The 13,771-nt window shown below is 42.0% G+C and overlaps 1 protein-coding gene across 1 annotated transcript; it reads right to left on the bottom strand.

Moving 5' to 3' along the window:
• Positions 1-815: 815 nt before the first annotated feature.
• si:ch211-110p13.9 (uncharacterized protein LOC562347 homolog) lies at positions 816-13,769 on the bottom strand. The gene is made up of 4 exons (XM_060843649.1): positions 13,083-13,769; positions 3,269-3,398; positions 2,192-2,325; positions 816-1,736 (listed from the first exon to the last, which is right to left on the bottom strand). The coding sequence occupies exons 1-4, from the start codon at positions 13,203-13,205 to the stop codon at positions 840-842; spliced, it is 1,284 nt and encodes a 427-aa protein (XP_060699632.1). The 5' UTR covers positions 13,206-13,769; the 3' UTR covers positions 816-839.
• Between the last annotated feature and the right edge of the window lie 2 nt (positions 13,770-13,771).

The following is a 13,771-nucleotide window of genomic DNA, read 5'->3' as shown; positions in this document are numbered from 1 at the left end:
GGCTCGTACAATGGCAACATTTAAAAGGCATCTGGATGGGTATATGAATAGGAAGGGCTTGGAAAGATATGGGCCGGGTGCTGGCAGGTGGGACTAGATTGGGTTGAGATATCTGGTTGGCATGGATGAATTGGACTGAAGGGTCTGTTTCCCTACTGTACATCTCTATGACTCTATGACACTCTGGTCAGTAGATTGGATGAAAATGTTAGGAATGAATATTACAGTGCAACAAGTTCAGAGGTAGACAGATTAGACAGAGCAAGAGGAATAGAGAAATTGTGATGGCTGATGTCACATCAGCAGTTATCAGTGAAAAGATTGAGAAGAGATAGGGGTCATTACCTATTAATTTACTTTTCTAATCTTAAATGAAAAAAAACTAATGAGAAATAAAGATACTCATGCATACATAAGAAGACAAAACTTAAGATGCAGTTCATAGATACATTGATTCTTTGCAGACAATAGAATACTTTGATAGATCTGTAGTTTAGTATCCACATCATTTTAACTTGGAGATTCAAATAAGGTCCAGATCCACAATATGTGAACTTGTCTCCTTTTCACTCACTGTGTGTCTCCTACATTTTCTGTTTTTATTTCAGACAACTAGTGTCTGCTTCTTGTTTCTCTCAGACTTAGTCCATTGCTCAGATTACCCCATCCATCCCTGATAACAAACCAAGGTTCATGATAATTGAGATTTAGCAAAAATAACATTTGCAAATCTCTTTGCAGATTCTGAAATTATTTATTGCTCAACATCACGTAACATCTTCAAAATATATCTAAATTTAAGCATTAATATCTAGGTTAAGTACTGTTCAACCTCCTATTTATTTACAGATCAAACTAGAATACAATACATGAGCAACACCAGTGATTAGATTATGATTAGCAAACTCTAATATAAGCAGCACAATTGGATATTCACTTTGCCGTTTCCACAATGCAGAATTATCATCAAGCCCCATCCAGCTTAACAGCAAAACCTTCATTGCTTCAGGAAATAATTTATCTACCAAATCCTCAGCAGGTGGCAAGTCTGTGATTCTGTCAATGTGAGTTGTTTTAAACTCTTCTACTTGCTTGCTGATCAAACCATTAGCAGAATAAAATTGATGTCCCAACCAGTTACTTACACTATAAAGCATGTGACTACAGTAAATAGAATTAGCTCCCGTTGCAGTGGTTTCTGTTTTGACAATGATGTCTTGAAGATGTGTCAGCAGTTGTAGCATCATATCAGCCAATTTCTGTGCAGATATATTTTCACTTATTAGGAGTTCTACAAAATCAAGCAACTGTGTAATTGTTTTCTCATGTTCCTTTTGTATTTGAAATGGTAAAACTTTAAAAGCCTGATAAACTGATCTAAATCTAATAGACAAAGAATCATAATCCAAAGCCTCCACATTTAATTGGTTATCCACACAAGGTTTTTCAGTTTCCAGTAGAATTCTTTCTTCTTGCATACAATAGTTATGGTCATCCTGATTAACAATGATGTTATTGTGGGTAGAATCCAAAGGTGAAGCAGCTGTCCTATACACATTGATATCAGGTTCAGGATTACCACCTTGAATGCTTGAATGCAATGCATTATAACTTCTGTTGTCACTTATTTCAAGAGTGTGTTTTTCAAGCAATCCTTCTTTAGGGTAATTTTGCAGAATCTTAATATCATACTTTTCATTCAGATTAGGGTCATTTATCCTTGCTTTCCACAAATCCTATAAAGAAAAAAAAAGTAGTCCAAAGTATCAACTTTCCTCGTTGATTGAAAACTAACTTGCATTAATTTTCATCAGAGCTTAGTACATCCTTTGACAATGTAGGTAAATTAGGAATTCAGCAATTTGTCAAGACATGTCATTCATTAGTCGAAACCCACAATTGTGGACAATGGTCCTCCAGGGTTGTATTACAGTACTATAATCTCCCTGCACAGAACTTGTTTAGGAGTAACATTTTAATTAAGTCATCAAAAAACATTTTAATTATTGTAAAATACTAGAGTTTTGTATTGCAATATCCAAATTAATGGAGCACATAGGGAAGGAGGTATCATTTTAAGGTGCATATACATGAAAATATATAATGCCAAATAGTGCTTTTCAGCTCAGAATAATTCGATAACTTAAAAATCTTTTACAAATGACATATTTTTTTCAAACGCTAATAGTACCTGAAGTACAACAAGGACTTCTAACTGTTGGTCTTTCGTGTACATTTCAAAAGCAACTTGAAACAGTCCCTGAATGCTGTAAAACCACAAATTGTTCACCACAGTTGGTACCTTCAGTCCTTCAAATCGAAATTCTGAAAGTAAACAATTGTAAAAATTATAAATATGCGTAGAAGAGAAGTGCAGAAGAACCATTATGGAAAGGGGCTGCAATTAACTTTCTTTTATGGATAACCTTCCGATTTGAATGACTGCAAAGGAGATAACAGCAGAGGCCATCATCAGAAATAGGGAGAACATTGAAAAAACACAAGGATAGCAGTGAGGGCAATGCCACATATAGAAGTGGTAAAAAGCTGGTCACAAAATAGCCAATTACAAGTATACAAACATACAAATTTAGAACAGGGTAGGCCATTCGTATCATCAAGTCTGCTCTGCCATTCAGTATGATCATGGTTGACCTGATTGTGACCTTAACCACAAATTCTCACCTACTCTGATAATCTCTGACCATCTTGTTCATTAAGATGTCAAAGAAAGTTATGAGCAAACTGTATAGCAGTCTGGTTGCACCAGATCCTGAGTATTATGTCAAGTTCTTGTCAGTAAAACAAAGAAATTGAGACATTTAAGCCTGGAAATAAAACAAGGAAGAGAAAAATACCACACTGTCAATTCTTATGAAAGGGTATCTGAATTATGAAAAACTAAAAATTATTTTACATAAAGATATATAAGGATTTTCAGAACTGATATTAAAAGTTTTTTTGTGCAAAGAACGATCACGACAGGCACTGGATATCCAAATGGTAAGGTACAGCCGAATGAAATTATTCAAGGAAGAATTGGTTAAGAAGCAATGGAAGAACTTTAGGATCTATCTGATCATCAAAATAGGAATGATAACTAAACTGGATTAAGTAGTCTTCACCGTCCTTAATTATCTTGGAAGCAGGATGTAGCTGAAGGAAGTTATAAAACATTAAAGAAACATTTTCCTCACAGATTTGCAAACATTTGTTTGAATATCCTTGTTAATTAATTGCTACATTAAAAAGAAAATGAATATAATACCTGCACCAAAGCTGAGCTTGGTTGCTAATCCTTTCTTTGCAAATCTTGCATGGATTCTTGGATGATTTTCAGTGCGGATGCCAGTTTTTGCAACAACATCAGCACCAAGAAAAAGAGGTGTCAAGTTCGTCTGAAGATGATGGAAAGAGGAATTAAAATTGGAAGAATTGTCTATTACTCAATTCAAATCCATGGTCTTATTCTTTTGTTTTCTTTTTGTTAATTTTTTATGCATCATACCACATTCTTACTGAGGTAATTCTTCACAAGACTTAACAAACAAATACTTGAGCAAGGTAGGTTTGCTATTTTCCAATCATCAGCCAACATGGTCACCGTTAATGTTTTTTTTTGGGATGGCAGATGGTTAGATCGGTCATGGCTGTGACTGAGAATCTTCTGATTCAATTCCTTGTTAATGCATAAGAAGGAAGAATAATTTTTGTTGAACAAATATTGGGAAACCTACGAATGTCTCATCCTGCTCAGTTAAGTGATTTTAATGTACTAAGTTCCACTAATAGCCCACTGCACATGCAGATCCTAATTGTTTAGTTTTTGCAAACCTGTAATTAATTTCTCCAGGCTAAGGAATTTAGTACCAAAAACAACATATCAGATAAATTAAAATTTTACTTCTGCATTTTATTTTCAATGATTGGGTTTGCTATTTCCTATCCTAAAGTGGTATCAGGAGAGAGTATTGGCTTTAATATTGTTTAATATGGAGAATTTTGAGGACGGTGATAACTTTCACACATTTTATACCCAAGTAACAAAGTTACTTTATTTTTCAACCATGAAAGCATCCTTAAAGTTTAGAACACATCATCAATAAAAGTGGATATTTATAGAACATAAAGAAGGATACCATCACAGCCCACAGTGAAAGTCCCATGATGAAAAGACTTTCACAATATTTAGAATGGGCTTAAAGGTGTGTGATGAGGTGAACAAAAAAATGATCTTGCACTTCAGACACAGTAACTAGATAGAACCTACCAACAATAATATACAGTACAGAGAAAATAGTAATAATGGATAAGTAATGGAAAAATGGATACAGACCAGACTGGGATATCTGCTAAATTCTGAACGGACAATAAGGTGGGTGGTGAGAGGGTATGGATTTAGTGGTTAAAAGTGAAAAGTTAAAAGTGGTACTGAATAGCACAAAGTTTTTTTAAAAATCACCCGTAAAAGATGAAATGTGTCATAAAATACTATGAAGCCAATCAAGTTGTAAATGTCCAAGTAAAGAACTCACTGCAAATGGTTGGAGTCAATTGTGTGTATTGTGATTTATAAGGACTTCAGTAAGGTGTTTGCCAAGGTTCCCTATATGAGACTGGTTAGCAAAGTTCGATCTCATGGAATACCAGGAGAACTAGCCATTTGGATACAGAACTCGCTCAAAGGTAGAAGACAGAGGGTGATGGTGGTGGGTTGTTTTTCAGACTGGAGGCCCGTGACCAGTGGAGTGCCATAAGGATCGGTGCTGGGTCCACTGCTTTTGGTCATTTACATAAAATGACACCTAAATTAGAGGTGTAGTGAACAGTGAAGAAGGTTACCTCAGATTACAAAGGGACCTTGATCAGATTGGCCAATGGGCTGAGGGGTAGCAGATGAAGTTTAATTTAGATAAATGTGAAGTGCCCCATTTTGGGAAAGCGAATCTTAGCAGGACTTATACACTTAATGGTAAGGTCCTGGGTAGTGTTGCTGAACAAAGAGACCTTGGAGTTCAGATTCATACCTCCTTGAAAGGATAGTGAACAAGGTATGATTTCCTTTATTAGTCAGAGTATTGAGCACAGGAGATGGGAGGTCATGTTGCAAATATACAGGACATTGGTTAGGACACTTTTGGAATATGGTGTGCAATTCTGGTCTCCTTCTTATTGGAAGGATGTTGTGAAACTTGAAAGGATTCAGAAAAGATTTACAAGGATGTTAGCAGGGTTGGAGAGGTTGAATAGGCTGGGGCTGTTTTCCCTGGAGTGCAGAGGCTGAGGGGTGACTTTATAGAGGTTTAGAAAATCATTAGGGGCATGGATGGGATAAATAGACAAAGTCTTTTCCCTGGGGTGGGACAGTCCAGAACTAGAGAGCATAGGTTTATGGTGAGAGGGGAAAGACATAAAAGAGACCTAAGGGGCAACTTTGTCACGCAGAAAGTGGTTCATGTATGGAATGAGCTGCCAGAGGAAGTGGTGGCAGCTGGTATAATTGCAACATTTAAGAGGTATTTGGATGAGTACATGAATAGGTAGGATTTGGATGGACATGGGCTGGGTGCTGGCAAGTGGGACTAGATTAGATTGAGATATTTGGTTGGCATGGATGGTTTGGACTGAAGGGTCTGTTTCTGTGCCATACATCTCAATAACTCTATCAACTGATTTTCGGGAGAAAGCCAAAATTTTTCTCGGAAGCAGAGTAAATCATTCCCTGACTTCAGAAGGGGATACCAATTAACTTCAACTTTTCAGAGCACTTGAATACTTTACATGTAGTGAGAAAGGCATTAATTAAGGCTAATGTTTCACAAAAAGCTTGGCAAGCCGTATGGCACTATTTAAAGCCATCAGAAGTAAACTAATAAACTTTAATTCAAGGCACATACTGTATCACTAGAGAAGATCAGGAAGAATGGAAAGGTCCAGGTAAGGTACAGATAGTGATGGAAAAGCGGCAATTTTACAGCATGGCACCCAAATTTTTCAGGCCACATTCTTTGAAATTACTTGATTCTAATTACACAGAATGTTATGCTGCACTCTTTAAGGCAGTGCTCATTCAACAAAGAGTATGCGAGCATAAGAGGTACAATTAGTAAGTTTGCAGATGACACCAAAATTGGAGGTGTAGTGGACAGCAAAGAGGATTACCTCAGATTTCAACAGGATCTGGACCAGATGGGCCAATGGGCTAAGAAGTGGCAGATGGAGTTTAATTCAGATAAATGCGAGGTGCTGCATTTTGGGAAAGCAAATCTTAGCAGGACTTATACACTTAATGGTAAGGTTCTAGGGAGTGTTGCTGAACAAAGACACCTTGGGTGTGCATGTTCATAGCTCCTTGAAAGTGGAGTCACAGGTAGATAGGATAGTGAAGATGATGTTTGGTATGCTTTCCTTTATTGGTCAGAGTATTGAGTACAGGAGTTGCGGCTGTACCGGACATTGGTTAGGCCACTGTTGGAATATTCATGCAATTCTGGTCTCCTTCCTAACGGAAAGATGTTGTGAAACTTGAAAGGGTTCAGAAAAGATTTGCAAGGATGTTGCCAGGATTGGAGGATCTGAGCTAAAGGGAGAGGCTGAATAGGCTGGGGCTGTTTTACCTGGAGCAGCGGAGGCTGAGGGGTGACCTTATAGAGGCTTACAAAATTATGCGGGACATGGATAGGATAAATAGACAAAGTCTGTTCCCTGGAGTAGGGGAATCCAGAACTAGAGGGCATAGGTTTATGGTGAGAGGAGAAAGATATAAAAGAGATCTAAGGAGCAACTTTTTCACACAGAGGTTGGTATGTGTATGGAATGAGCTGCCAGAGGATGTGTTGGAGGCTAGAGTGAAGGAAATGTTAGGAGAAAAAAGGTATTTCTGAAATGAACGGAATAGATACAACTCCACCCACTGTCAGACTGCTTTATAAACAGAAATGCTTGCCCTCTGAAATTATTCTGTTGTTTAAGAAGGATGTTTTGTTTTATGATGAGAACACAATGTTGGGAACATGGATTTTGTATTGTAAGAATATGGATCGCAATTGCTGTTTAATTATTTTCTACGTGCGAAAAAAAGTTAAAGTATGAGGTATGTTAATGACTCATTTAAGTTCAAAATCATACAGCACCAGGTTATAGTCTAACAGGTTTATTTGGAAGCACTAGCTTTCAACGCACTGCTCCTTCATCATACACGGTATACACTGCAGGTACTCATGTGACTCGGCCAATGTTATCTATTTCATACGCTGTAGGTAAGGATGCTTTGAGTCAAGAGTATGGTGTTGGAAAAGCACAGCAGATCAGGAAGCATCCAAGGAGCAGGAGAATCAATGTTTCGGGCATAAGCCCTTCATCAGGAGTGAGGCTTATTGGCTGGGGAGCGCTGAATGATAAATGTGAGGGAGAGGGGGATGATAGCTGAGAAAGCAATAGGTAGATAAAGGTGAGGGAGAAGGTGATAGGTTGGAGGTTTGCAAATGCGATAATGTGGCGGGAGGGGAAATGAGGAAAATGTTGAAGTCCACATTGATCCCCAATGGTTGCAGGGTCCCAAGGCAGAATATGAGGTGCTCTTCCTCCAGGTGTCAGGTGGTGAGGGTTTGGCAACGGAGGAGGCCCAGGACCTGCATTTCCTTGACGGAGTGGGAGGAGGAGTTGAAGTGCTCCGTGAAAGGATGTTGGGGTTGGTGGGAGCAGGTGTCCCAGAGATGTTCTCTGAAGTGATTTGTAAGTAAGTATCCTGTCTCCCCGATGTCGAGGATACCACATTGGGTGCAACGTTGTGGGCTGGTGAGCGGCGTGAGGGACACACGGAGGGAATGGTCTCATGGAATGCTGATAGGAGTGGGAAGGGAACTACGTCTCTGGTGGTGTGGTCCATTTGTATGTGGCGGAATTGGCAGAGGATGCTGCGATGCATGCGGAGGTTGGTGGCATGGAAGGTGAGGACGGTGGGGGGGGGGGTGGATTCCATCCTTGCTGCGTTGGGAGAGGTGGGATTCAAGGGCGTTGATGTGGGAGACGGAGGGGATGCACTCGAGGGCATCGTTGACCATGTGGGAAGGGAAATTGCGATCTTGAAAGAAGGACGTCATCTGGGGTTTTTTCAGGTGAAATTGGTCATCCTGGGAACTGATGTGGAGGAGTTGGAGGAAATGGAAATAAGGGATGGTGTTTTTACAGGAGGTAGGGTAGAAGAAGATGTAGTCTAGGTAGCTGTGGGAGTCGATGGGGTTGTAGTAGATGTCCATGATTAGTTGATCCAAGAAGGGGAAGGAAGTGTCCAAGATGGTCCAGTTGAATTTGAGTTTGGGGTGAAAGGTGTTGATGAAGCGGATGTTTAACCTCATCGTGGAAGCATAGGTTAGCGCCGATACAGTCAAAGACCAAATCTATGAGGATTTAAAACAGAACCGTAAGTTATGCCTAGCTATTGCTAGAGGGAGGATCTCCAATAATACTCCAATTGTGAATGAATGTTCTGCAGTTTGACATTACCAGGCTGAGAAAGGAAACATGAGAGGTAAACCCTCAGGAACCAAGAATCACTTTGGACTGATTTTGGGACAATTCATCATCTACTGAAAGGACAGTATAACATAGAATGGTGAAGTGTGCTCAGTTCTGCTAAAACAGAGAAAGGGGTGTTTCATTCTGTAAATAGCATTTAGTCACTAGTGCTTTTTGTCTTCTAACTGTAAACATCTCAAAATGTGAGCTCTTGTCAATACATCCATTCATACATCTACTAACGGCACAGTGGTTAGCACTGCTGTCTCACAGCGCCTGAGACCCGGGTTCAATTCCCGACTCAGGCGACTGACTGTGTGGAGTTTACACGTTCTCCCAGTGTCTGCGTGGGTTTCCTCCGGGTGCTCCGGTTTCCTCCCACAGTCCAAAGATGTGCGGGTCAGGTGAATTGGCCATGCTAAATTGCCCGTAGTGTTAGGTAAGGGGTAAATGTAGGGGTATGGGTGGGTTGTGCTTCGGCGGGTCGGTGTGGACTAGTTGGGCCGAAGGGCCTGTTTCCACACTGTAAGTAATCTAATCTAATCTAATCTAATCACTGTAGCGGAGACACAGGTGGGGGATGGTACCGGTGTAACTGTGGAAGATGGACTGTTCCATGTACCCGACAGAGGCAGACATAGCTGGGCCCCTTTGGTTTGAAGGATGCTCCTAGGCATGGCACATTGGCAAGACCAAGCAGATGCTACAACAATGGATGAATGGACACCACGCAACAATCACCAAACAGGGGTGTTCCTTCCCAGTCGGGGAACACTTCAACGGTCAGGGACATTCGGCCTCAGATCTTTGGGTAACCATCCTCCAAGGCAGATTTCAGGATAGGCAATAACACAAAGTGGCCAAAGAGAGATTGATGGCCAAGTTTGGTACCGATGAGGATGGCCTCAACCAGGACTTTGGGTTCATGGCACCACCCACACCCGTGCACACAACTTCTCACAGGTTTATATTCTATCGCACTCCACAGACACTTTAACAACCTTTCACACGTGCAAACACACACTCATTCACATGCACACTCACTCTCTCATGAAGGCGCACACAAACATAAGTCAATGAGGTGAATTTGTATTTGCAGAATTATATTTGCAGATACATTCTATTTTGCTTCAAAGATGCACAATCTGCTGGCAGTCAATGCATGTAATAGTTCATAAATTCCACTTTGGAAATAGAACCTGTCTGACTCAAAATTAGGAATCAGACAGACTAACCTCACACTTTTAATGCATTGTCTGAGCTGAGATGTCACCTTTTGTTATAAAACCTTAAGTTATCTTGAGAAGGTGACTTAAAAGTATTTCTGGGATTTATATATTAATGAACCGAAACCTGCAACCCATGCTAAAAGATGAAAGACTTAACAGCAATCCAGGTTTGTTCAATGTATCATTTCAGTTGCATGACACTGTGATCTTTTGCTATAAATTCTGTGTCTTATGGTCTTATTCTCCACAACTACCTGATGAAGGAGCAGCGCTCCGAAAGCTAATGCTTCCAAATAAACCTAGTGGACTATAACCTGACCAAACTATCATCTCCCAGACCATCCATAACCTCATCACCTCAGGGGATCTCCCATCCACCGCCTCCAACCTCATAGTCCCACAACCCTGCACCACCCGTTTCTACCTCCTGCCCAAAATCCACAAACCTGACTGCCCCGGCCAACCCTTGTCTCAGCCTGCTCCTGCCCCACCGGAGTCATCTCTGCATACTCGACACGGTCCTGTCCCCCTTAGTCCAAGAACTCCCCACCTACGGACAGGACACCACCCACGCCCTCCACGATTTTCGCTTCCCCGGCCCCAACGCCTTATCTTCATCAGGAACATCCAGTCTCTGTACACCTCCATCCCCCATCACGAAGGCCTCAAAGCCCTCTGCTTCTTCCTTTCCCGACAAAACAACCAGTACCCTTCCACTGACACCCTCCTTCGAGTGACTGAATTGGTCTTCACTCTGAACAACTTCTCTTTCCAATCCTCCCACTTCCTCCAAACCAAAGGAGTTGCCATGGGCACCCACATTGGCCCCAGCTATGCCTGTCTCTTCGAAGGATATGTGGATCAGTCCATCATCTTCCGCAGCTACACTGGCACCATCCCCCACCTTTTCCTCCGCTACATCGATGACTGTATCGGTGCTACCTCATGCTCCCACGAGGAGGTTGAATAGTTCAACCACTTTACCAACACCTTCCACCCCGACCTCAAATTTACCTGGACCATCTCAGACTCCTCCCTCCCCTTCCTAGACCTCTCCATTTCTATCTCGGGCGACCGACTCAACACAGACATTTACTATAAATCGACCGACTCCCACAGCTACCTAGATTACACCTCCTCCCACCTTGCCCACTGTAAAAACGCCATCCCATATTCCCAATTCCTTCGCCTCCACCACATCTGCTCCCAGGAAGACCAATTCTAATACCGAACAACCCAGATGGCCTCCTTCTTCAAAGACTGCAATTTCCCCTTATACGTGGTTGACGATGCTCTCCACCGCATCTCCTCCACTTCCCGCTCCTCCGCCTTTGAACCCCACCCCTCCAATTGCCACCAGGACAGAACCCCCACTGGTCCTCACCTACCACCCCACCAACCCACCAGATACATCGTATCATCCTTCGTCATTTCCGCCACCTCCAAACAGACCCCATCACCAAGGATAAATTTCCCTCCCCTCCCCTATCAGCGTTCCGGAAAGACCACTCCCTCCGCGATTCCTTCTTCAGGTCCACACCCCCCACCAATCCAACCTCCACTCCTGGCACCTTCCCCTGCAACCGCAAGAAATGCAAAACTTGTGCCCACACCTTTCCCCTCACATCCCTCCAAGGCCCCAAGAGATCCTTCCATATCCATCACAAATTCACCTGCACCTCCACACATCATTTACTGCGTCCGCTGCACCTGATGTGGCCTCCTTTACATTGGGGAGACAGGCTGCCTACTTGCGGAACGTTTCAGAGAACTCCTCTGGGACACCTGCACCAACCAACCCAACCGCCCCGTGGCTGAACACTTTAACTCCACCTCCCACTCCGCCAAGGACATGCAGGTCCTCAGCCTCCTCCATTGCCAGACCACGGCAACATGACCCCTGGAGGAAGAGTGCCTCATCTTCTGCCTAGGAACCCTCCAACCACAAGGGATGAATGCAGATTTCTCCAGCTTCCTCAATTCCTCTCCCCCCACCTTATCTCAGTCCCAACCCTTGGACTCAGCACCGCCTTGTTGCCCTGCAATCTTCTTCCTGACCTCTCCACCGTCACCTCCTCTCTGGCCTATCATCCTCACCTTAACCTCCTTCCACCTATCGCATTCCCAACTCCCCTCCCCAAAGTCCCTCCTCCCTATCTTTTACCTTAGCCTGCTTGGCACACCTTCCTCATTCCTGAAGAAGTGCTTATGCCCAAAACGTCGATTCTCCTGCTCCTTGGATGCTGCCTGACCTGCTGTGCTTTTCCAGCAACACATTTTTCAGCTCTGATCTCCAACATCTGCAGTCCTTACTTTCTCCTAGTTGATTATAACCTGGTGTAGTATGATTTTTAATCGATTGTCCACTCCAGTCCAACACTGGGTCCTCCACATCATCCTTTAAGTTCAAGTGGGAAGATGGCCTTCTTGTATTATCGCTGGACTATTAATCCAGAAATTCAGGTAACGTTCTCAGGATGCAGGTTTGAATACCACCTTAGCAGATAGTGGAAATTGAATTTAATAAATATCAGGAATTAACAACCTAACAAGGACCACAAAACCACTTCTGATTGTAGGAAAACCCCATCTAATTCAATAACATCTGCCCTACATGCAACTCCAGACAAGAACAATGTAGTTACTCTAAATTGCCCTGTGAAATAGCCTGGCAAGCCACTCAGTTGTATCAATCAGTATGAAGTTTCAATAAAGAAAATTAAATCAGGCGGACCATCTGGTATTGGAAGTGATAACGGCAATAAAAGGTTGGGAAATGGGGTCCAAATCAATGTTTTTAATTGATGGAGTTCATCAATAAACTCATCGATTTGGACCCCATTTCCCAATCTCTGAGAAGAAGAACCGGAAATGATATCACCCACCTTAACAGACCAAGACACATAAATAGAAAGTGGGACTGAACACCAGTGCTTCACCGGAGGCTCACTTATGATGTTACCTAGCATGGCTACAAAACATCGGAAAACAAACCTTCCAGCTCAGCAAGGAAACTTACAAACTGATTCATATTTTTACTTATTTGAACATTGCAAGAAAGCAATAATTCAGATATACATTGCTTTAGTGTTTTCAATTGTTATGGATAGAGAAACTACACTAAAACCAACACTTTATCCACTCTAATTATTTTCCAAAATATAAACTTTTAAATTGTATAAACTAAGTTGACGAATATGATACATGTTAAAATTACAGCTGTCATCTTACCCTTTTCTGTTTAAAAGTTAGGGAATTCACACCCAAAATCGTAAGACATTTAAATGCTGTGAGAAAACAACAAACTCTAATTTTATTAATTTAGATAACACGAACCTTCGCCTGAAAATCTTGACACACATTAACTGAATTGGGAGGACTCAAGAATACATATCTGAATTTCCGGAGACCCACACTCCATTCTGGCAAACGCAGGGGAAAACGTTCAACAGTTGCCATGATTAATTTTTTGCAACATTTAATTGGAGGAACAGAAATAGTCAGATCTCACGATGAAGTTGGTTCCTGTTCCGAGAGAAACTCCAAGATTAAAAAGAAGGTACGTTTTAAATGCGTAACAGACTAATGAACTCTTGAATGAGAAAGACGACTGTCCCCGATACTGTCGCTCCTCGTCAGTAAGTGATCCAGGCCCAACAAAATCTCAATCGTTCTCAGAGTCACAGATTTATTACAGCGTAGAAGGAGGACGTTCGGCCCATCGTGTCTCTGCCGGTTCTATTTCCTAGACCAAATCTCCTGCCCTTTCTGCCAGTTCTTGACTTGAAAATTGAACTAGCATTTCACATATTGCGCTGCCAGCTTTTCCTGCATGTTAACAGCTGCACCTACACAGTCGGTCTTAACATTGACCGAAGACTCACTAACGCGGCTCTCTATCTCATGCACGATGCTGCATCCCTATGTGCAGGAAGAACAACAGACGGTTAATAAATGCTTCAGCCAAACGGTTCCGTCAATCACCACGAAACCAGCCCGAAGGGTCACAAAGGCCTGCACTCTGA

This window comes from Hemiscyllium ocellatum, chromosome 24, assembly GCF_020745735.1.
Source record: "Hemiscyllium ocellatum isolate sHemOce1 chromosome 24, sHemOce1.pat.X.cur, whole genome shotgun sequence".
Classification (NCBI taxonomy): Eukaryota; Metazoa; Chordata; class Chondrichthyes; order Orectolobiformes; family Hemiscylliidae; genus Hemiscyllium; species Hemiscyllium ocellatum.
Note: the sequence above shows the minus strand (reverse complement) of the source record. Positions and strands in the feature narration are given on the sequence as shown.